Source organism: Hyperoodon ampullatus (assembly GCF_949752795.1).
Source record: "Hyperoodon ampullatus genome assembly, chromosome: 8".
In the NCBI taxonomy this organism is placed as follows: Eukaryota; Metazoa; Chordata; class Mammalia; order Artiodactyla; family Ziphiidae; genus Hyperoodon; species Hyperoodon ampullatus.
The window spans coordinates 52,636,469-52,660,388 of record NC_136921.1 but is presented as its reverse complement, the minus strand read 5'-3'; the positions used below and the strand labels follow the sequence as shown (position 1 = coordinate 52,660,388).

General features: G+C 45.6%; 1 protein-coding gene across 1 annotated transcript in view; it reads left to right on the top strand.

Moving 5' to 3' along the window:
* Window positions 1–23,920, top strand: part of TMEM163 (transmembrane protein 163) — a gene marked incomplete at both ends in the record, with an annotated part of 255,719 nt that overhangs the window by 199,150 nt on the left and 32,649 nt on the right. Inside the window, one exon of the mRNA XM_079710788.1 lies at window positions 12,646–12,742. Within this exon, the coding sequence (XP_079566914.1) occupies window positions 12,646–12,742 (97 nt within the window). The remainder of the gene's footprint in view (window positions 1–12,645; window positions 12,743–23,920) is intronic.

The following is a 23,920-nucleotide window of genomic DNA, read 5'->3' as shown; positions in this document are numbered from 1 at the left end:
TAGTGCATCGCAGGTTTCTTGGCATCTGGTCAACGCTCACTAAATATTTCCCTCAATCTCAGATTGATGTAGTATTTATTTTAATAGGTGGTGCATGCACGTTGTTTACAAAATACATAAAATACATGCTAGGGTATATAGGGAAAAGCAAGCTGCTGTTCCCCACGTGTTTTCTGTAGAGGCTGTCATCACTCTTTTTGGGTATCTCCCTGCATATATTTTATGCATACACAAGCAGTTAAATGTTTTTTAAACATTAAAAAAATCTTTTTGTTTAAGAAAAAATTGAAATTGGTGCACAGATAATTGACACTAAATATAATTTTAAATATAAAATTGACTTAAATATACTTAAATGGTTCACTCTGAGTAACCAGTTTGCTTAAGTAGTAAGGTTTCTTATTCTCCTGAGAAACAAGTATTACCCTGAAAGTCCTTTTTAAATCTCCCTAAAACCCGTCAGTTCACTTTGTACTTCCCTAGGCTGAAAACAGTGACTGTCAGCAAATCTGCCTTGGATCTCACAAGAACTGGTAGGAACGAGTCCCCTCTCCCCACCCCCACTTCTCCCGCCCGATTCTAGCATCATCTCTTTCCAGGACCCTTGCTGTTACTGTTACCGAATTAAGCCCTGTGGACCCTGCTTGGGCCATAGCCCTACCAGGGCTGCAAGAAAGGTTCTTTTTCTGTTCGGGTTTGTGCAGCCAAAAATGAAAGCAAAGCTGAGATTGAAGCAGTGCAGGCTTTATTCAATGGCTAGAGAATGGAGAAGTGGGAACTTAGTTCACAAATCAACGTGGTGAGAGGGATTTGATTTTAGAGTAGAGACAAAGGGAGGAGGAGTGAGGCTAATGATGGGGAGGCATATGCATTAGTCTATTGGGGAAGGGGCGGGGCTTTCTGAGGGAGTGCCCTGCCACCCTCTCTTTATCCTCTTTGGGTCCTTGACTTCCGGTCATGGCCGCAGGTGGATGTGTCGTTTAATATGCTAATTCAGTAAAATCTACATATAGTGAGAGGGTTGGAGGTCGGATTAGTTGCCATCTTGGTTCCAGCTGGTTCCACTTTTGTTTTTCTCTTCCTTTAGCTTCCTTTTTTATGTCCTAAAGATTTGTGTTAAGTTCTGTTAAAGGTGGGAGCTGATGGGTTTTGAGCAAGGATCTGGTACCTGTTCTGGCAACATTACCTTCTCCCTGGCCACCCAGCTTCCACCAGTGTCCCTCTCTGGTCTGTTCTCAGCAGAGCAGCTGGAGTGATCCTGTTTACATGTGAGTCATTTCTCTGCTTAATCCATTGTTGGTTTCCTGTCCTTAGCATGACCAAGTCCTTAGCAGGACCATTAAGGTCCTGCATGGTCACTGTGTTCCAGCCTTGTGGGCCCCATCGCTGTTCATGGGCCCTTTCCAGATCCTGAAACAGCAATACCATAGAAACGAATCTCTCTTCCACAAGACTCTTAGGCAAGCAAAGCTTTTTTTTTTTTTTTTTTTGCGTTACGCGGGCTTCTCACTGCTGCGGCCTCTCCCATTGCGGAGCACAGGCTCCTGGATGCGCAGGCTCAGCGGCCATGGCGCACGGACCCAGCCGCTCCGCGGCATGTGGGATCCTCCCAGACCGGGGCACGAACCCGCATCCCCTGCATCGGCAGGCGGACTCCCAACCACTGCGCCACCAGGGAAGCCCAGCTTTTTTAATTAAAAGAGAGAGCTTGTGCACAAGGGAGAAAGCACGAAAAAAAAAAAAAAAAAGCCAGCTTCCCTGAGTAGAAGGGGCAAGTTGCTTTTATAACAAAACGGAGGGTTTGTCTCATGATCACTGATAATTTCCAGAAATTGTCCAACTTCTTTGATTAGCAGCAGATGGCTCCATGGTGGCTACCGGGAATAGGGAGCACTTCTGTGAGGTGAGAGGAGTGCAGGAGAATTTTCTGCAAGAAAGCACCAGAACAGATGCGCTTAAAATTTATAGTTGAGCTTCTTGTCTTGTGGCAACTAGGTACACTCTTTAGTATAACAGAGATAAACTTAATCTTTTATTCCTGCCAGTCTGGTTTTTGTCTCTGGGACTCTGGCCTCCAAGGCCTTTGTTCTTTAGCTTCCAAGGCCTGTTTTGCCCAAGGCCATACCCTGGTCCTTTTCCAAAATGGATGTGCTCATGTCTTTGTGTCTCACCTCCTGCTTAGGCGCCTTTGCTCTCTGTTCCCTCTGTCTAGAGTGTTCGTCCTCAGGTAGCTGCACACACAGCACATCTCCCATCTCTTAGGTCTGTGGTTCAGTTCCCCCTCCTTAGAAAGAAGTGTGACAACTGTATATAAAATACACTCCCATTGTTCTCCTTTATGCTTGTGTTTCTATGTAGACTGTGCTTATTTGTTCACATGCTCATTGTCGGTCTCTCCCGTGTAAGCTCCAAGAGAACAGGTAGTTATTCGCATGCTTTTTCGCTGGCTGCTGAATCCTTGTACCGGGGAACAGTAGGCGTCAATCGGTATTTGTTGGTGGATCAAAGGAGCCTGGGGCTTGTGGGTCTCAGCATGCACCCCCCTTGCAGCGTATATTGAAAGTAGAGGGACTGGGTGGGGTCTGGCAATCATTAGAATGGCCGTGCCCTGTTCCTTTGTCTCCTTGCATCTCTCTACACCCCAGAAACAGCATCGTGAGACCGAGAGGGGCCCAGGAAAATGACCCTGGGCGGCCAGGCTCAGGTGATGCGTCTTCAGCTAAGGTCCGTGTAGCTGTCTGTCTGGACATTGCTTCTCAAGCTTCGCGAGTCCTAGACTAAACTCACTACCAGCTCCCCACTCCAGTCTCATTCCTTCTACTTTTGGATGTGCCATTACCTCTTTCCTGTAGGAAAGGAAAATCAGGGTTTTCCTGGCATCCTTCTCTGCTGTCCAGTCAGTTACCATGTTCCATCCACTCTGCCTCCGTAAGGTCTTTCCTGATTGATCCCTCTGTCTGACTGTCGGGGCTCCTTTGCAGGGGATCGTCACTTGTTTTCTAGGCTACTAGCATTGTCTCCCCGCTGATTCCCTTGCCTCTAGTTTCTTTCCCTTCAACGCTGCCAAACTCTAAGCCCAGTCAGAGGGTCTTTGTAAAGCCGAGATCACATCATGGGCCTCTCTTGCGTAAAACAGTTTAATAACTTCCTATCACCACTGCAGGCTTTCTCAGCCTCAGACGTGTGTTCCACCTTGATGATTTTTGCCCTATCGTACGTACCACCTATGCTGTTGTTTACTTAACATTTATTTAAATATAATCATATTTGACTTTTTTCCCCTAGGCAATAATATCCTTGCAGGCATGGGGTGAAAATCAGTTTTTCTAATGTACATTAAAGTAAATAACTATTAAATACAATACGCTGGTCCTTGTACCATCTAAGATCCGTTGTAAATATCACGTTCTCAAACTCTTCCAAAAAACTGAAGAGGAGGGAACACTCCCAAAGACATTCTGTGAAGCCACCATCATCCTGATACCAAAACCAGACAAAGGTACCAGCAAAAAAAGAAAATTACAGGCCAATATCTTTGATGAATATAGATGCAAAAATCCTCAACAAAATATTAGCAAACTGAATCCAACAATATAAAAAAGATCATACACCACGACCAAGTGGGATTCATCCCAAGTTCACAAGGATGGTTCAACATATGCAAATCAATCAACGTGATACACCACACAAACAGAAGAAAAGATAAAAACCACAGGATCAGGCTTCCCTGGTGGCGCAGTGGTTGAGCGTCCGCCTGCCGATGCAGGGGACACGGGTTCGTGCCCTGGTCTGGGAAGATCCCACATGCCGCGGAGCGGCTGGGCCCGTGAGCCATGGCCGCTGAGCCTGCACGTCCAGAGCCTGTGCTCCGCAATGGGAGAGGCCACAACAGTGAGAGGCCCACGTACCGCAAAAAAAAAAAAAAAAAAAAAAACCCACAGGATCGTCTCAGTAGATGCAGAGAAAACATTGTGCATATCATGGGTGTTATGCCCTCCATCTCGAGGGGACTTCCAAGACACAGAGGGCCCTTCGTGTGGTCCTTGCACTGCTGCTCACCTAGCCAGATGCTCCAGGAGCAGCATCTCCACTTTGAATTGCCATGGAAGCAGGACCACCCAGTGTTAACATCTTCACATTTGTGCTTATGACGTTCCCTCTGCCTGGAGCACCCTCCACAGCCTTCCGGCTTCTCTGCTTGATGACTCCTGTCCAGTCTTCTAGACCCAGATTAACTGTCACACCACAGAACCATCCCTCCTTCCCACTCAGTCCCCAGGTTCTGTTTCATCCCTTTGACCCTTTTCTTTTTGTTCCTTGTCCATTATCTCTTCTCACATTCACAACTAGTGACTGTGCAGTAATGATTTTCAGGTTTCCCATCCCAGATTTGTGCTCTCGGGAGGCTGGGAATAGATTTTGTTTGCCTTAGCCTTGGCATGTAGACCTTGAAATGTGAATGAATGCAGTTAGCCAGGTGGAGCAGTAGATGTGCTGGGACTGGTTGACATTAGATGAGAACAAGAGTGAGACTTGGCACGTAAACCTGGGAGCCGGGGGTTTACTGGAGGGAGGGGAATGATGCATTGGTTGAAGAAAGATACCAAAGGCATGATGCCCCTTTGAAAGTTTCCTACAGCAGTCCCTGCTGGCCCACTTTATAAACTTACCTGATCGAGATGAGAAGCTTCTGCGTCTCTCTCTCTTTGTCTCCCTCCCTATCTATCTATCTATCTATCTATATAAATTTGTATATATATATATATATATATATATTTTTTTTTTTTTTTTTTTTTTTTTGTGGTACGTGGGCCTCTCACTGCTGTGGCCTCTCCCGTTGTGGAGCACAGGCTCCGGACGCGCAGGCTCAGCAGCCATGGCTCACGGGCCCAGCCGCTCCGCGGCACATGGGATCCTCCCAGACCGGGGCACGAACCCGTATCCCCTGCATCGGCAGGCGGACTCTCAACCACTGCGCCACCAGGGAGGCCCTAAATTTATATATTTTAAAAATTAAAGTTTTAGGTGAACTTCTATATCTTCAACCCAACCATTAGAGCTCCACTGTCCAATGTGGTAGTCACTAACCACATGTGGTCACTTAAATCTTAATTAATTAAAATTAAATAAATTAAAATTTTAATTAATTTAAAAAGTAGTTAAAATGGAAACTTCATTTCTTCAGTTGTATTAGGCACATTTGAAGTGCTCAGTAGCCACATATGGCTAGTGGCTACCCTCTTGGACAGCACAGAATGGAACACCTCCATCATCACAGAAAATTGTATTAGACTGCACTGCTCTAGAATCTAATCCTTTAACAAATCCCCCATGTTGACTTTTGTCCCTAAAGTTGAAGCCAGGAAGAAAGTTCTATCTAAATGAAATTTCACTTGGATGGGATTAGTCATCTTGTGTATCGTTAGGTGTAAAAGCAAAGGGCCATTTGTTGAGTAAGGAGAGGTTCTTAGTGGTTACATGTTGAGGAGATGGACAATCTAACCATGGACAGGGTTTGACCCCGTGCCTGGAGAGCTCTGGCCTGAGTGACGGTCCCTGGTCTAAGCCATCCTCCCCCTCACCACAGCCTGTTCACAAAGCAGCAGGTGGATGAGGTTGAAGGTAAAGAGAGAAGAGAGCGACTTCCCTGGTGGTCCAGTGGGTAAGCCTCTGCAGTCCCAGTGCAGGGGGCCCGGGTTCGATCCCTGGTTGGGGAACTAGATCCCGCGTGCATGCCGCAACTAAAGATCCCATGTGCTGCAACAAAGATCCCGCATGCGCAACTAAGACCCAGCACAGCCTAAATAAATAAGTAAATAAATATTTTTTAAAAATAGAGAAGAGAGATGGGGATGTGGGTGGAGAGAGGAGATGGAGTCTTAGAGCCTGGGAGGGTCAAGTAGGTAAGATGAGTAAGAACGGGAAGAGGAGGGGAGGGAAGTCCTGCGGTGGGAGAGGAGGTGGCTGGTGGTAATTAGTGAAGGAGCAGGGAGTCTTGAATAAAATGGTGGCTCTTTGGCATGGCTGTTACAGAGAAGGAGAGATGGCTCATGGCATGCTTGGCACCCTGTCTCCTTCCCTTTATCCTGCCTCCTAGCTGGTTTTGTTCGTGGCTTTATTTAAAATGGCAGACTACGTGGAGTGAAAGAGGACTAGCTAGAACGCAACAGCATCAGAAATCGTGCACCCCTAAGTACTATGTGTACTCGCCGCTTGACTCTCTTTCATTTTTCATTATTTCACATTTGACTGGACGACAACCCAGATTACATGTGCTTTGGAGACTAGGGTGACAGATGATAAATAAAACATTACACTTTAAGCTGTAGATTGAATTGGTTAAGTGCCAGAGCTATTGTGTTTTAGGTCTTTTGTAAATTAGGGGATGGTTAGAAGAAGCTTCTTTTTGGAAAATAATTTAGAATGGGTATGATAAGACCCAGGCTTTATTCATGTGAACCACAGGCCTTTAAACCTGCAGTTGACCAGGGACCAAACTTCCAACCTTCTCTCCTTTGGATGTGAGAGTGTCTGCCAACAGGTTTTGCCCTTACAACTTCAGAGGCAAAAATTAATGCTGACTGCAAGGTGATTCATATATTCACAATGCTGAACACCATGAGAACTTGGCAGTCTTTCGGAGAAGAAAACAATGTGCTAGTGGCCTTAACCATTTCTTTGGATTTTACTAGTCTTCTTTTAGATATTAAATGTGTCTTTGGTAAGACTAATACTACCATGGTTCTCAAACTTCAGTGAGCATCAGAAGGACTTATTAAAACAAATTGCTGGGTCCCATCTGCAGAGTTTCTGATTCAGTGTGTCTGGGGTGGCCTTTGACATTTTCCTTTCTAACGAGTTCCCAGGTGATATGGACATTGCTAGTTCATGGACCATGCTTTGACAACCACTGGTCCTGTGGGAATTTAAATGCAGCTTCAGTCTGGGTTGGTTGGGAGATTGTGTTGAAAGGGGGTGGTAGTTCATTTGCCTCTTTCTTTTTTTTTAATTAAATTTTATTTTTAATTTTTTTAATTTTTTTTGAGTATAATGTGGTTGATTTACAATGTTGTGTTAGTTTCAGGTGTACAGCAAAGTAAATGAGTTATACATATACATATATCCACTCTTTTTTTAGATTCTTTTGCCATATAGGCCATTACAGAGCATTGAGTAGAGTTCCCTGTGCTATACAGTAGGTCCTTAATTAGTTATCTATTTTCTTTTTTTTTTTTTTTTTTTAGCTGTGTTGGGTGTTTTTGCTGCACTCAAGCTTTCTCTAGTTGTGGCGAGCGGGGGCTGCTCTTCGTTGCGGTGCGCAGGCTTCTCATTGTGGTGGCTTCTCTTGTTGGGGAGCACAGGCTCTAGGCACGCGGGCTTCAGTAGTTGCAGCACGTGGGCTCAGTAGTTGTGGCTCATGGGCTCTAGAGCACAAGCTCAGTAGTTGTGGCGCACAGGCTTAGTTGCTCCGAGGCATGTGGGATCTTCCCAGACCAGGGCTTGAACCCGTGTCCCCTGCATTGGCAGGCTGATTCTTAATCACTGCGCTGCCAGGAAAGTCCTAGTTTTCTATTTTATATATAGTAGTGTGTATGTGTCAATCCCAATCTCCCAATTTATCCCTCCTCCCAAAGTTTATTTTTTTTAACTGAAGTATAGTTGATTTACAATACTGTGTTAGTTTCAGATGTACAGCGTAGTGAATTGGGTTTTTTTTCTTTTGGTAGATTATATTCCATTAAAGCTTATTACAAGATATTGGGTATAATTCCGTGTGCTATACAGTAAATCCTTGCTGTTTATCTATTTTACATATAGTTGTTTGTATCTAGGAAAGGGAAAATCACAATAGGAAAGGCAAATATATGGTAAGCATTGGAGATCTCTTAAATAAGCCAGTGCGTGGATTAAAAAAACAATCCAAGAAACAGGTTGTAAAAGCCATCACTTGCCTCTTTCTGAATCAGTGTCTTCCTGCTGTGGGATTTGGCCTGGAGGGAGGAGGAGTCTGCCTTCACTGCGGTGACCTGGCTCTGCGGGCACACTGCCCTCTTTATGAGGCAGACTAGCCTCTCCAGGTGAAGGCCAAGGTGCGCTGATGGAACAATTCCCCTCCCCCGCCCGCCCCCCGCCCCCCGTCCATCTCCCCCCAAACCAGGAAAGAGCCCACACTTGCCGATTCAGGAGCCGCCATATTTGCAGTATTTGCTCCTGACCCAAATCTTCCCTGCATCCTGGAGACGACTGCAGCCCCAGGGCAGTGGTGGGGTGAGGATGTCACGTGAATGGCCAGAGCCTTCGGGTGGCTGACCACTGGGTGGGCGTCAGGAGACCTGGTTTTTATTTCTGGGTGGACTTCAAACTCCTGCGGTGACTTTGCGCAAGGCTCCCCAATCCTCGACTTTCCCATTTTGACTCCTTGTGTTTACGAAACACAACTCTCGCCACCCGCCAGCTCCCAATCCATAAAATAACAGAAAAACAAAAATCCAGGTCTGGTGAGTGGCCACCGGGGCATTTATGAGCTGATGTGCAGAACTCTGAGCACCTGAGGAGAAAGCTGCTGTGTAAACACAATATATTATTAATAACTCGTTAAAAAATAGCATCACACCCTCTGCTCATAATAGCTGCTTTTCAACTCTGGGGGAGCTCTGACACACAGGCTTCCAGCAGTGTTGATGGAAGGGTGACTGTGGGCTTTTGAATTTGAAACACATTTAAAACAAGATGAAGGTCTTTCCTGGTGGTGCAGTGGTTGAGACTCCGCCTGCCGATGCAGGGGACACGGGTTCGTGCCCCCGTCCGGGAGGATCCCACATGTCGTGGAGCAGCTGGGCCCGTGAGCCATGGCCGCTGAGCCTGTGCATCCGGAGCCTGTGCTCCACAGCGGGAGAGGCCACGACAGTGAGAGGCCTGCATACCGCAAAAATAAAGAAGATGAGGATGATAGGTTTTTGAAACATTTTGAGCGTATTCATAGGTATATTTGTGAAGAAAATATAACGACAGATCTGTAAAATTCAACGCGAATAAACCAAATCATCCATTTCTTTGGATTTTTTCATTACATTTCAGAGTTGTTTTACAGTGTGGGCAATTCCATAGGCATTTTGGCTCAAGTGTTAGGAGTCCCTTTCCTCTTCCCAACCCCACTGGTACGTGGTTGATGCCCCTTTAAACTCTAGGGGGGGAAACTTACAAGTCAGCTAGTGATTATGTAATCAGTTAATGATTACATCCACTCTACAGATGCATGAAGGGGCAGCTGTTAAATGCTGCTGTAGATACTGAGAAATAAAAATATGGTTCTCGCCCTTAAGGGATTGGTAGGTAGTTTTGATTAAAAATGTATAAGCAAGATATTATGTAAGGAGACCACTGCATCCCTGTCTCCTTAACAAAATCCAACAAAATCCAAATCCACCTTTTGTGCATTATCAAGGTATGCCTGCAGTGATCAGGAGGAACATAGACTCCTGCAGCATCACTGTTCCCTGTCAGGAAGCAGCTCAGACATTTGTTCCTGTCCCCCTAAGAGGATTATGGAGATGGAGGCTTCTTGGGGATGTTGTGATACATTGTAGAAGGTCTAGCACCCAAGTGGTGGCTGCCCTATTCATGTCTCAGGGAGAAAGGGCTGATCAAGTAACAGATAGACTGCAAGTCTCTTAGGGACCATTAGACCCTTCCTTCCTCAGCACCTGGGCTGACTGCTCCCTTCTGTCCAGAGAGTGATGGATTTTTACCCCACAGTGGAAGCTCCCTAAAGACATGGCCTCCCCTGGGTCTAGTCCTGGGTGACAGATTCTTCAGGGAATTGCCTAGGGAGCTTTTACTTTTTTTTAATTGAAGTATAGTTGATTTACAATGTTGTGTTAGTTTCAGGTGTACAACTAAGAGATTCAGATATATATATATATATATATATATATATACACACACACACACACACACACACACACACACACACACACACATATACATATATATAATACTCTTTTTCAGATTCTTTTCCCTTATAGGTTATTGCAAAATATTGAGTATAGTTCCCTGTGCTATATAGTAGGTCCTTGCTGGTTATCTATTTTATATATAATAGTGTATATATGTTAATTCTAAACTCCTAATTTATCCCTCCCCATCCCTTTCCCCTTTGGTAACCATAAGTTTGTTTACTATGTATGTGGGTCTAGTTCTGTTTCTGGGGAGCTTTTAAACAAATACAGATGCCTGGGTTCACCCCCAGATATTCTGATGAAATTGACCCAAGGAGCAGTCCTTGGGCCACTGTTCCAAAAAATTCCCCAGGGGAGTGTAAGTTGCCGTCAGGACTGAGAAGCTAAGTTGGGGGTTGAATTTATCTGAAAGGATGAATCAGAGAGTGTCTCTGCTAGTCACTCAGGAGCTTTAGGAATGGAGGCCTGACTTTTAGGCTCTTTTCCTGAAATGGCACCTCTCACGGTCCCATTTGCTTGAAGAAATGGTTGCTTCACGTGCCAGGCACAGCGGGTCCATAGCCGTCTTCCCTGTGGCACAGCTGGGCCTCGGGCCAGTTGCTTTGGGAACTTTGATTCCCCCAAGCCCTGGAATCCCTGGTCCTGCCCCAGTATCTCGTCAGTTAAAGGGCCCTCCAGTAAGCCACCTCATCCTGCATGACTGTCCTCTCGGCTGTGACCCCTCTGCCCCGAGCACCCTGCCAGGACTGTGGTGACCAGGCCCGGCACATTGCCTACGTTAGCCTTCTTCACTCCTGCTGCTGCGTCCCTGTGTGCTTTTGGCCTGCTTTATCTTCTTCCCCCTTGAGTGCATGTTTTTACCCTGGCTCCTTATGGGGATGTATGGCACCCAGGGCAGATTATCCTTTTGTCTTACAGGGCCAGGATTTCCTTTTGCTCAAGCCTGTACCAAGAGCCCTAGCCTGTTTGTTGCTTTTCCTACATCTCTGTGTTCTTTTGTGTTTCACCCCAGCCCGCAATGATCCTTTCTTTCTGTCTGTGTTTTTGAAAGAATAAAACCTACAACTAACGTGTAAATTAGAAGCCTACTGAGTGGACGCCAAGCAGCCTGTTTACATGCTTATGTAAACGGAAGGCTGCCAAATGATGGTGACCTCATGTTGGGACAGGAATGATCTAGGGTTGACTGCAGTCATTCTTGTATTTCTCTTTTCTCTCTTTCCATTTTCGTTTGGTATTTTGACCCTTGTATCACTATCATCGTTTCCTCAGGTTTACTTTCATTTTCTGTGTCTTTCTCCTGTGAGTTGTTGTGTCTGGGTTGCCAGAGACAGCTGATGCATCCCCAGCCCATAGACATCCTCCCAGCTCCCACCCCCAACCCTTGTCTGGGTGTCCTCTGCCTTTACCCTTGGCCTCATCCCTAACTCGCGCCTTCCTCCCCCCGTGATGGGTGTCTTGGCTGACCTCATCCTTCCTTCTCTCCTCTCATTTCTTTTAAAAGAATCCCTCCATCCTGCCATGAATACTCTTCTTTTGTCATTACCAAATTATTCCTTCTTTTTATCTTTGGGAAAATCCAAAGGTGTCTATCCTGTCATATCATCAAGAGACATCCAGGGTGGGCTTTTCAGTTACCTTATTTAAGCCAACATTAATAGGTAACTTTTTTTTTTTTAACATCTTTATTGGAGTGTAATTGCTTTACAATGGTGTGTTAGTTTCTGCTTTATAACAAAGTGAATCAGTTATACATATACATATGTTCCCATACCTCTTCCCTCAAAAATATGGAACGCTTCACGAATTTGCGTGTCATCCTTGCGCAGGGGCCATGCTAATCTTCTCTGTATCGTTCCAATTTTAATATATGTGCTGCCGAAGCGAGCACAATGGGTAACTTTTTTGTGCTCTGTGCAATTATCTCATTTCATCTTCAGGTAGGAAATAGTATTCCCATTTGACAGGTGAGGAAAATGAGGCTAAAAGGTGTTTGGTAGCTTGACCAAGATCAACCAACAGGTTAAATGGTAGAGCTTGGGATGTCTCGTGCCACAATCTCCACTCTCTTTTTTAAAAATCTATTTTACTGAAGTATAGTTGATTTTCAATGTTGTTAATATCTGCTATACAGCAAAGTGATTCAGTTTTATATATATATATATGTATAATTTTTCTTATTACTTTCCATTATGGATTATCCCAGGATATTGAATATGGTTCCATGTGCTATACAGTAGGACCTGTTGTTTATCCATTCTGTATTATAATAGTTCGCATCTGCTAATCCCACACTCCCAATCCATCCCTCCCCCGCCCCCTCCAAAGCCTCCACTCTTTGCTATTAAACTCTGCACCCTCCAGCTGGAGGAGAAGTGAAATGTTGTGTGGCCAGGCAAGGGGGAAGGATTTCATGGCCTTGAAGTCCCTCCCACACCAGCATTCATGGGATGCTGTGAGGTCATGTACCATGGTGAGCCCCTTTCCCACGGGATTGATTTGGTGATACATCTCTGAACTGTATTCTTCTGGAGATGATTCTGTATCAGTTCTGAGACTAGGGGTGGTCATGGTGGGAGTGTGGCAAGTTACGGTGGATCAGGCTGTGTCACTGTCACTGTCATTGTGTAAATCAAAAGGGTGGAGTTCTCCCAGTAAAGAGTCCCAATGTTCTGTTTCTTTGCAGAGCCTGTGTCATCTTGGGGGTGATATTCCTTCTGTCATCCGTATGCATAGTGGTCAAAGCCATCCATGACCTCTCAACTAAGCTGCTTCCGGAAGTGGTAAGGTTTTTCTTTTGTCTTAAGAGTCTTTCCTGACGGTACCAGCCTCCTGTGTTACCTCTCACCCCAGATGTACTGGGGGAAGTTGGGCAGGTGGAGAGAAAACATACAATATTTAGGAGTCCAGAAGAACTCACTGTAGACTGTGAATGACTTGGTGGAGAGAAGCACTGGGCAAGATAAAAAGGTAGTTGAGCTGGTACTGGGTTCTGTGTCCCTCTTCTTAGATCTTTTGACTACTTTTAAAGTCTTTTATGGTAAGAGAAGTAGAGTGATTTTTATATAGCAGAGCGATCCGATCTGTGTTGTTCGCATCTGTTTTTCTGTGTCCATTCAATCACTATTATAATAAGAATTATTTTTTTCCTTTGTACCTCAATTCAGTATATAAATCTGTTCACATTAGACATTCTGACACAACTGACATTCAGATGCAAAAACTGGAGGATACAATTTCATATTAAAGTGTGTCTTTGACTGCCTTGTTTTCTGGGTGAGAGGCACCCAAATTCTTCTTTTTGGCACTCTGATTCTTTTTTTTTCCCCCTGCCCCTTATGAATGCTGTGATAAGGAATATTTTTACACTCTCCTGTCAGGCTATCTTCATGTTAGAAGGCAGCTGATTTACGTACCACAAGATTAAGATGCTGCCATTACAATGCTTCACCGTACAGACATACCTCAGAGATATCGCGGGTTCGGTGCCAGATCACCACAGTACAGCAAATAATGCAATAAAGCAAATCACACAAATTTTTTGGTTTCCCAGTGCACGTAGAAGTTATGTTTACACTATGCTGTAGTCTATTAAGTACTCAATAGCATTATGTCTAAAAAAAAAAAAGTACATACCTTGATTAAAAAATACTTTATTGCAAAAAACATGAACTATCATCTGAGCCTTCTGCAAGTCTTAATCTTTTTGCAATAGTAACAAAGATCACTCATTATAGATCACCATAACAAGTATAACAATCATGAAAAAGTTTGAAGTATTGCGAGAATTAACAAAATGTGACATAGGGACAGGAAGTGAGGAAATGCTGTTGGAAAAATGGTGCTGATAGACTCGCTCAACACAGGGTTGCCACAAACTTTCAATTTGTTAAAAAAAAAAAAATGCAGTGAAATGAAGTGTACCTGTATATAAGTTGCATAGTGATTTAGTACAAAATTATGGGCTCTTCTTTTAGGATGTGATTTGGTTTGAGCTTGGCTATGTGCACCATCTTATAAAAGGCCTAAATTATGAGACCTTTAATTTCACTTTTAGAAAAATACATGTTAATCTTTTGGGGGTAACGTATTGCATTTGTGTGTGTGTATAGGGAAGATGAAAATGAAGCGGGGCATTACACTGCATTTAGTAGAGCTGTTAAAGTGACTGCTCTAAGTTGTACTGTGTGCCCACCCCCGCCAACTTGAAACAGACATTAGAGCCATTCCTTTAGTAACTCCCGAGGACGTTAACCGTTATTTATCATCGCAGCTGGCAAGGAGCATGTTCTCTAATATCTCCATGACACGGAGGAAAGATGGAGAGCAGGCAGGGTAGGAGTGTACCTACCTGTGGATCTGGTCTTTTTCAGCAGAGCTAACTCAAACAAATAATCCCATGTCTTATATTCCGTGTGCTTCCTCTTACATTGTGCTTGTCTCACCTTGATCTTCCTGGTTGCCTGGGATCCTGGACTTTTCCATCCTTTTCCTCCATCAGACTGGTTATCCTGTGTTCTATTCCATCAGAATCTGAAGCTTAGGTAAAATGTAGACATAAAAGTATTAAGCGTGATTGATTAAGTTGTCAGTCAGATAACATCTTTGCATTTTATAAGGGACGGAAATCTGACTCCGCTCTAAGAAATGTTTATTGGTGGGAATTTTCAGCCCTGGGCTAGTTGATGCATTCATTTATTTAGACATTAAAAATTAATGTGAAGGGCTTCCCTGGTGGCGCAGTGGTTGAGAGTCCACCTGCCAATGCAGGGGACACGGGTTCGTGCCCCGGTCCGGGAAGATCCCCACATGCCGCAGAGTGGCTGGGCCCGTGAGCCATGGCTGCTGAGCCTGTGCGTCCGGAGCCTGTGGTCCGCAACGGGAGAGGCCACAACAGTGAGAGGCCCGCGTATGGCAAAAAAAAAAAAAAAAAATTAATGTGTAGCACGGCTCACTTGATGTGGAATAGATAGCTGTGCTCATGGACCCTTGTTTGTGGCCCTCCTTGTTCTTGTCTTGAAAGCTGAACCATTTTTAACTGGGAACAGTCTTACATCTTACAGTGCATATACTCTTAAGAGAAGAAGCTCACCAAGTTAAATTCCACATCAAGGTATAATGTCTGATGGCCACCCTGGCTGGGATGGGAGAGGGTGAAGAGCTCCATGATTGTACCAAGACTGGCCCTGTCCTGGGAGGGCTCACACCCACTGCATCTTTTATTAGTCCTGGTGTGGGATTTAAAAATCACAGCTGTTTATGGTCATCTCATCAGAACTCTAAGGAAAGATGTAAGGTGGTTTGTTGTTTTGTTTTGTTTGTTAAGCCTTCAGAGTTACAGAAAGGTAACAAAGGCATGTGATCTCCTGTTTCCAGAGGGGAGGGCTTCTGATCAGCTGAGTGGCACACGGGGACCAGGTAAATGCTGCCAGGTGTTATCTGACAGCATTTCAATCCCGAGTCTTTGGGTTCCTACTCTCTGCTCTAGAAGTTTGGGAAACCCAAACCCCTGGCCTGCAGTCATTCAAGATGAGCGTCCATCCACAATGTCTCATTTGAATTAGCAGCCACACACTCATGCTCACAGACGCCAGTCCCGAAAACAGGAGAAACTGCCTGGGTCTGTGACATCCAGACAGTGTGTGCGCAGAGGAAGGGTCGGCCCCTTAGCAGAATTGCCATGGAAACCTATGTTTAATGTGAAATAAATGGGCAACTAATTAAACTTTGGGAACCCTGGTTGGGAGTCAGTTTCCCGCAGGCCAAATACAGCCTGTGCCTCTTGGCTGCTCCTGGCCTGTGGCAGTAGAAACCAGGGAGACTGGTGTTTATGGCCTTGATGTTCTGAATTTCAGGTCCAAGTTACAGATTCACTCTTGCCCTCATCTGCAGAATTGCCTTTTGATGTATGATTTCCATCAAGTTGTTACTGTGGGTTTGTCTGAAGCAATGTTTTCCCTGCCCCAGGTCCATCCTGCTCCCACCCCACGCCCCGGCGGCTTTCTTTTTTCTTTTTCTTTTTTTTTTTTTAAAGGTTTTATATTTTAATTTTGGCTGCGTTGGGCCTTTTCTACTGCGTGCGGGCTTTCTCTAGTTGCAGCGAGTGAGGGCTACTGTTCGTTGCGGTGCGTGGGCTTCTCACTGCAGGGGCTTCTCTTGTTGCGGAGCACGGGCTCTAGGTGCGCGGGCTTCAGTAGTTGTGGCTCGCGGGCTCAGTAGTTGTGGCTTGCGGGCTCTAGAGCACAGGCTCAGTAGCTGTGGCGCACAGACTTTGTTGCTCCGTGGCATGTGGGAACTTCCCAGACCAGGGCTCGAAGTCGTGTCCCCTGCATTGGCAGGCGGATTCTTAACCACTGCGCCACCAGGGAAGTGTCCTCGGCAGCTTTCTTTTTAATGTCACCTGCACAATTCTCAGAGTGTGAGTAATTTTAAGAATGGGTGAGTTTTGAATAAGAAAGCTATGCCTAGGAATTTCCCACCTGTGAAGTCAGCTGGCTCTGAGCCGTGATGTCGCCTGCCCCTCAGTGGCCTCATACTGGAGGAGTCTGGCCAGCTATGCTCTCAGGAGACCCCCAGACGGGAGTCTGCAGCATCTGCTGTGAGGGCTTCATGAGCAAATGGCTTAAATCTGCACCCTTGCGACCTGCATGGGGTCACGTAGAACCATTGATGAAACAGATTCCAAAAGAACCTTCTCAGAAACTCTGCATGAACTACGGTTCTAGAAGTTGGGGAGCATGGGTGGTGCCGCAGATGTGGTGGTGATAGTCTGGCCTTATGTCTAGGGCTGCTTTGAAAGGAGTATCATCGTCTTGCTGTTTTTACACCTGCCACAGCCCGCTTTAGGCAGGGAAAGGTGGTATGCTTCTCTGTTATGGTGGCATATGGGGGCTCTGAAAGCTGAGGTGATCTTCCCGAGGTCATCAGCTGGCTAGTGGCAGTACCTGGAGTACCTGGATTTGAACCGTTGTCTCCCCATCTGGGGCTGTCTTCGCTCCTGGTAACTGTGAGCTTACACGCTCCTGCTGTTCATTGGCTTTTCAGGTCCGGGCCTTCTGTCTTATTTCTTCTTCTTCATCTTTTTTAATTTGTTTTGTTTTTCGTTTTCTGTCTTCTCATCTTCAGATTGGGGTGCCCAGACCCCCAGCTGGTCCCATCCCTGGCTTTTCTGGCTTCCACTGCCACCTTCACCATGTGGGCCTCCTGCACTCTGTGCTGCTGAGCAGGGTGTGCTCCCCTTACTTTGTCTCTTGAAAAACCTGCAGGCAGGGCTTCCCTGGTGGCGCAGTGGTTGAGAGTCCGCCTGCCGATGCAGGGGACACGGGTTCGTGCCCCGGTCCGGGAAGACCCCACATGCCGCGGAGCGGCTGGGCCTGTGAGCCATGGCCGCTGAGCCGGCACATCCGGAGCCTGTGCTCCGCAACGGGAGAGGCCACGGCAGTGAGAGGCCCGTGTACAGCAAAAACAACAACAACAACAAAAAAAACAAACCTGCAGGCAGGTGAACCAAGAAGCGATGGAGAAGTAGGCCAAGTGTGAATTGAGGGGACTGGGGGGTTACATGGAATCACGCGGAAGAAGGTGCTTTAGGGAAGCTGCTTAGCGTGTGGGAGGGATGTGGGCTTGGGGGGCGCTGAGCTGTCGGAGGTGTGACGCGCCCCCCATACCCACGTGACCACCGCAGGCAAGTCGCTCCATCTCCCTGCCCTGGGCTTCCTAATTCGCACAATGGGGACGGTACTTCCATCAGAGGTTTATGGTATGGATCAAGTGAGCCGTTTATATAAGATAATTGTCATGAGAAGACAGTGCTCCTATGGCGGCTGCTGCTCTTAACCGTCTGATCTTTAATGTTTCTGAACTGCTCATCAAAGTTCCAACTTGTGGCCTGAGTTCATTTCAGACGGGCCCCTCCATCCCTCTTTCCTGACTCCTGGTCCCCCTCCCTCCGGCTGGATGGAACCGGTGCTGTTCTCTCTCTGGCTTCAGGTTGCAGTAGGCAACTCTGGGCCACTCACTGCATTTCGGGGAAACAGCGTGCTGTCGGAAGGCTTGTCCTCTAAGCCTAACTCACCGCTCATTGGCTGTGTGGCTTCCAGCAGGTTGTGTTTCCTCTCTGACTGTTGGTTTCCTCTTTGTAAACGGGCGCCATGCCGCCTACTGCACAACAAAAGTTGTGAGAATTAAATGATGTGATGAACGTGCAAAGGCTCTATCAACCGTCGTGTACTTTACGAAAGAAGAAAGTATTGTTTCTGATCCCAATGCCCGAGAGGTCCCATCCTTTCCCACGCGCTTTCTCTCTGTGTCCTGTTGTGTTAGACCCACTCATTAGCTCCTCTGTTAGTAGACTGTGACTTCTTTACCTTGAGCTCTTGACCAGTGTCTGGGTCTAACCTCCTTAAGTCATGTGCACTAATAGTGATAACAATTACAATTAATATCGTGCATGGTTCCCGATTGGTAATGAATAACATATGGTCCCATGCTGATAATAACAGTTGCTACCATGGGAATGCCTCCTGATCCCCGGACCCCCTGTCCAGGCACTGGGGATTCAAAGTCAACTAGCACTAATGGCTACAGTTTTTCATTTCTCTGCAAAGTCCTTGACTTCTCATAGGAGCTGGCTTTTGCTCCCAGGGATGTCAGAGCTGGGGAGAGACCCAGAAACCGATACATCTGGTTCAGGTGATGAGAGTTGTGGTAGAGACAATCGCATGAGAACACAGAAGACTTCCATATCAAACCTGGCATGGGGGAGGCGTGTTGGGGCCTTCCTGGAGGAGCGCTCTTTCCACATGACATCCAAAGGACGAGTGGGCACTGGGCAGGGGTGTGGGGGTGGGGGTGGGACCCAGGGAGGACTCTTGAGGGCAGAGGAGCTACAGGAGCCATGGGGCCCGTGTGAGCCTGTTTTCTGTTTCTCGTGCCTTTGTCCTTGTTGACACCAGCATGTCTGGGTAAGAGGGAGGAATAGAGAGAGAAAAACGTAAGGGAGAAGGAGGCAGAAGGAAGGAGGAAAACTAACTCTGTGTTGTGGGTCAGGAGTGAAGGCTCAGCATCATTTTTATTCTTCTTCCTTGAGTAGCGAGGTTGCCTTCAGACTCCCCCCGCCTTTTTTTTACAACTTTATTGGAGTATAATTGCTTCACAATGGTGTGTTAGTTTCTGCTTTATAACAAAGTGAATCAGTTATACATATACATCTGTTCCCATATCTCTTCCCTCTTGCGTCTCCTTCCCTCCCACCCTCCTTATCCCACCCCTCCAGTCAGTCACAAAGCACCGAGCTGATCTCCCTGTACTATGTGGCTGCTTCCCACTATCTATCTACCTTACGTTTGGTAGTGTATATATGTCCATGCCTCTCTCTCACTTCGTCCCAGCTTACCCTTCCCCCTCCCCACGTCCTCAAGTCCATTATCAACTTCCCCTTGTGTCTCTCCCTGCTAAGTTCTTCCCTGAGATTCCATCCCACCCACCAGAACAAAGGGGCTTGCACCAAAAAAAGGGAGCCCCTCACAGTTGCTCATTTTCTTGCAGGCCACCAGTCATGAGCTCTGTTTCATTTCCAGTCCTTATGGGACCTGAAGGTGGCTTCTGGCGGGGTGGCTGCCTGCTTTCATGGGTGCATGTCTTCACGCAGTGTTGCTGCGAGCCTCCTGCGCTCCAGGGTGGGCTGACTGCAGAGCTGGGGGAGGTCAGTGGTGTTCCTGCAAGAGCCTCCGAAGAGATCCCACTCTTAGGAGCAAACCTAGAGAGAAAACTCTTGTAACGGATATTTTAGGGTAATACTCGCAAGTCCACAGCCGAGAACTTTCCCTCAGGATCTTCCTACGGAAGTGACCATGATTCTTGGATTTGTAGGCTTTTGAGTTTGCGAAGTGTTTAGCGTACAGTCTGTATTGTGGGTGGGTAGGAGTTACTTATGTTCTTTAGCTGCTTCTTAGCTGGCCCTTGGTGCGTCTTTACCTTGTGGAGAAGATGGAGACGGCCCAGCCTGCCCCATCCCCACAGCCCTGTTTTCAGTACAGGGGACCATTTGCCCCCTCCCTTTCATCCTTCCCTCTCACTCAGGGCCTCTCCTTCCCACAGTTAACCCTCTGAGCTCCCTCCTTGCCCACCTCCTTGGAAATCTCGCCTCTACTCTCAATCCTTCTCTTTCTGGTACCTTCTGTCACTCCCTACCTGCCATCTCCTCCTCGGGCATTTCCCTTCAAGTCCTTCCTTGCCCCCCTTTAGTCTCTGCTGCTCTCAAAGATGCTCATCCCTTCCTTCCCATTCCTCTTGTCACCTCAGGTTCAAACCTTGCCTTCCCTCAGCCTGCCCCGGTGGTCTTTCAGGTCCATTCTGTATGACATCCCTTTGGAGGTAGGAGCCGGTTAACAGGAGGACCTGAGCGATGATGGTGGGGCAGCAGTGAAGGTTTGGGGCTGGGTGAGCAGTTTCACCGAGATGCTACCCACCCAGTCAGCTTGTCAGCCTCAGATATTCTGAGGCTGGTGCCTCATCCATGGGAGCGAGTTTCTCAAGGCTGTTGTACTGAGTGCTCTGAGGCAGTGTCACCGTGTGGTTAAAGACGTTGGAGCTGAAGTCAGGGAGACAGTGCCCAACTCCTACCCCTTCCTAACTAGAAGAAGCTAGCGCATGAGGCTCAGCCGTCTCTGCCTCAGTCTCTTTGTTTGTAAAATGGAAATAATAATAGCGATCTTCTCTGTAAGACTGTTAAGAAACAGAATAAAAAGATGCAGGTGACGTGCTTAGCACATAACTGTTGAATGAATGCTGGCTAATACTATTGTTGTTGGACCAGAGAAGAGATTTCTAAGGAAGTTGGTGGGCCTTCTGATGCCTTTAGTTCTGGAAGCTTAGGCCGTATTGAGCCATCCAGGAAATGCCTTCAAGGATCCTATTTTCAGCTCAAGTTGGGTAATGCTGTGGACGCCTTCTTATGCAATAACCTATAATTCCTGGATCCGCCATCAGTGATAGATTCATCTTCCCACATGACATGCTCTCAAGCATAACTCTAAATTCAATTTGGGAGTCGCATTGACAAATACTTTAAAAACAAACAGTTGCACACAGTCAAGGTCCTCACCATCCCTCCACCCTGCCAACATCTCCCCAGCACTGCACAAAGAAAGGCAGAAATTTCTGCTGTTAGACCATCAGTGGTGTCCCACTCTTGTTACTTTAGACAGAATAATTCCATCACTGCAGCAAGACTGACCTCTTCATTCATCCTAAAGCCACAGTCCTACCGGCTTTAAACAGAATAGAACTGAGCATGGATCAAAGTGGGTTATTATTGGCTCAAGTGAGCTCAAGGAGAATAGAGCCCAGAAATAGATGCATACATATCTGGTCAACTGGCTTTCAAAGAAGGCGCCAGGGCAATTTAATGGAGGAAAGAAAAGTCTCTTTTCCACAAATGGTGCTGGAGCAACTGGAAAGCTTTATGGACAAAAATGGACATTCACCTTTATATAAAAATTACTTCAAAATGGATCATAAACCTCAATGTAAAATCTAAACCCCTAAAACTTCTAAAGGAAAACAAAAGAGAAAATCTTTGCAATGTTGGGATAGACGAAGTGTCTTAGATATGGCACTAAAAGCTTGAACCATAACATAAAAAAAAAAAAATAGAAAATTGGACTTCATTAAAGTAAAAAACCTTTGCTCCTCCAAGACACCAGTAAGAAAATGACAAGACTGCCGACAACACACACAGATCAGACAAAAGACTTGTCTCCAGAATGTATAAAGAACAGTTTTATAAGAAGACAAACAGTCCAATAAGAGAATAGGCATAAGATTTACCAGACAATTCCCAAAAGAAGAGATAAATGAATAGCCAATAAGCATGCAAAAAAATGCTCAACATTATTAGCCACCAAGGAATTACCAATTAAAACCACCATAAGATATCACTGCATACCATTTGAATGTCTAAAATTGAAAAAACAAAAGTACATGGAACGTCTAGGGCTCACATACATTGTTGATGAGAGAGTAAAATGGTTCATCTACTTTAGAAAAGAGTTCAGAGGTTCGTTAAAAAGTTAAACATCTGTCTACCATATGACCTAGCTGTTCCATGACCAGGTATTTACCTAAGAGAAATGAGCATATACATATGTACAAAGACCCTTACACAAATGTTTATTGCATTTTTATTTCTAATATCAAAAACTGGAAAGAATCCAAATGTCTATCAATAGGTGAAATTGTGGTACATCCATACAATGAAATACTACTCAGCCATAAAAAGCATCACTGACTCATGCAACAACATGGATGAAACTCAGAATAATTAAGGTGGGTTCCAGACACAAAGCAAAATGAAACATATACTAGGGACTTCCCTGGTGGTGCAGTGGTTAAGAATCCGCCTGCCAGTGCAGGGGATGCAAGTTCAAGCCCTGGTCTGGAAGGATCCCACATGCTGTGGAGCAACTAAGCCTGTGCGCCACAACCACTGAGCCTGAGCTCTAGAGCCCACGAGCCACAACTACTGAGCCTGCACGCCTAGAGCTGGTGTTCCACAACAAGAGAAGCCACTGCAATGAGAAGCCTGCGCACCACAGTGAAGAGTAGCCCCCATTCTCCACAACTAGAGAAAGCGCGCGCGCAGCAACGAAGACCCAATGCAGCCAAAAATAAATAAATTAATTAATTTTAAAAAAGCTATGTGTTTAAAAAAAAAGGAAATATATAATATGCGGGCATATCTTGGAGATGTTGTGGATTTGGCTCCAGACCATCACAATATAGCGAATATCTCAATAAAACAAGTCATGTAAATTTGTAGGTTTCCCAATACATAGAAAAGTTACATTTATACTATACTGTAGTCTACTAAGTGTTCAGTAACATTGTATCTATAAAAGCAATGTATATACCTTAATTTATAAAAATACTTTATTGCTGAAAATACTAACCATCATCTTGAGTCTTCATCGAGTTGTGGGTAACATCAAAGATCACTGGTCACAGATCACCACAGCAAATGTAATTATAACGAAAAAGTTTGAAATAGAGTGAGAATTACCGAAATGTGACAGAGAGACACAGAATGAGCAAACGCTGTTGGAAAATGGCACTGATAGACCTGCTCGATGCAGGCTTGCCACAAACCTTCCATTTATAGAAAATACGGTATCTGCAAAGCACAGTAAAAGGAGGTATGCCTATATCATTCCACTTACATAAAATTTTAGGTGCAGTGTAATCTCTAGTGACAGAAGGCAGATAGTGGTGCCAGAGGATGTGGTGTTAGAGGCGGGGGAGGGATTATTAAAGAGTCACAAGGAAACTAGTGAGGGTGATGGAAATATCCTCTTGCTTTTGGTGGTGATTTCATAGGCATAAAAAAAGTCAGCACTGGGACTTCCCTGGTGGTCCAGTGGGTAAGGCTCCATGCTCCCAATGCAGGGGGCCCAGGTTCATTCCCCGGTTGGGGAACTAGATCCTGCATGCATGCCACAACTAAGAGTCTGCATGCTGCAACTCAGAGCCCACATGCCACGACTAAGAAAGGATCCCACGTGCTGCAACTAAGACCTGGAGGAGCCTAAAGAAATAAATAAATAGTAAAAAAAAAAAAAAAATGTTAATGCTGATTAAGCTGTCTAGTTTAAATATGTACAGTTCAAGTATCAATACATCCAGATGCTATACTTGGCCACAGATGACCTCACATTGCTACACCAGATAGGAATCCTGCTCAGATCTATTATAATAGGATAAATATTTTAAGATGCTGTGAAGTGAGGGTTTAGTTTTCTCACTGTAACCCACACGTTCAGTACCTGGGATGTGGACAGCACTGCTAAAAGTTATACTGTAGTCAATAACATGAAGAAAACGTGGATGATAAGAGGGGAAAGTGTAAAGAGTAGGCTAAATATGACAGCTGTCATCAGAGGTACATAGTAAGAGGAGCTTCTGCT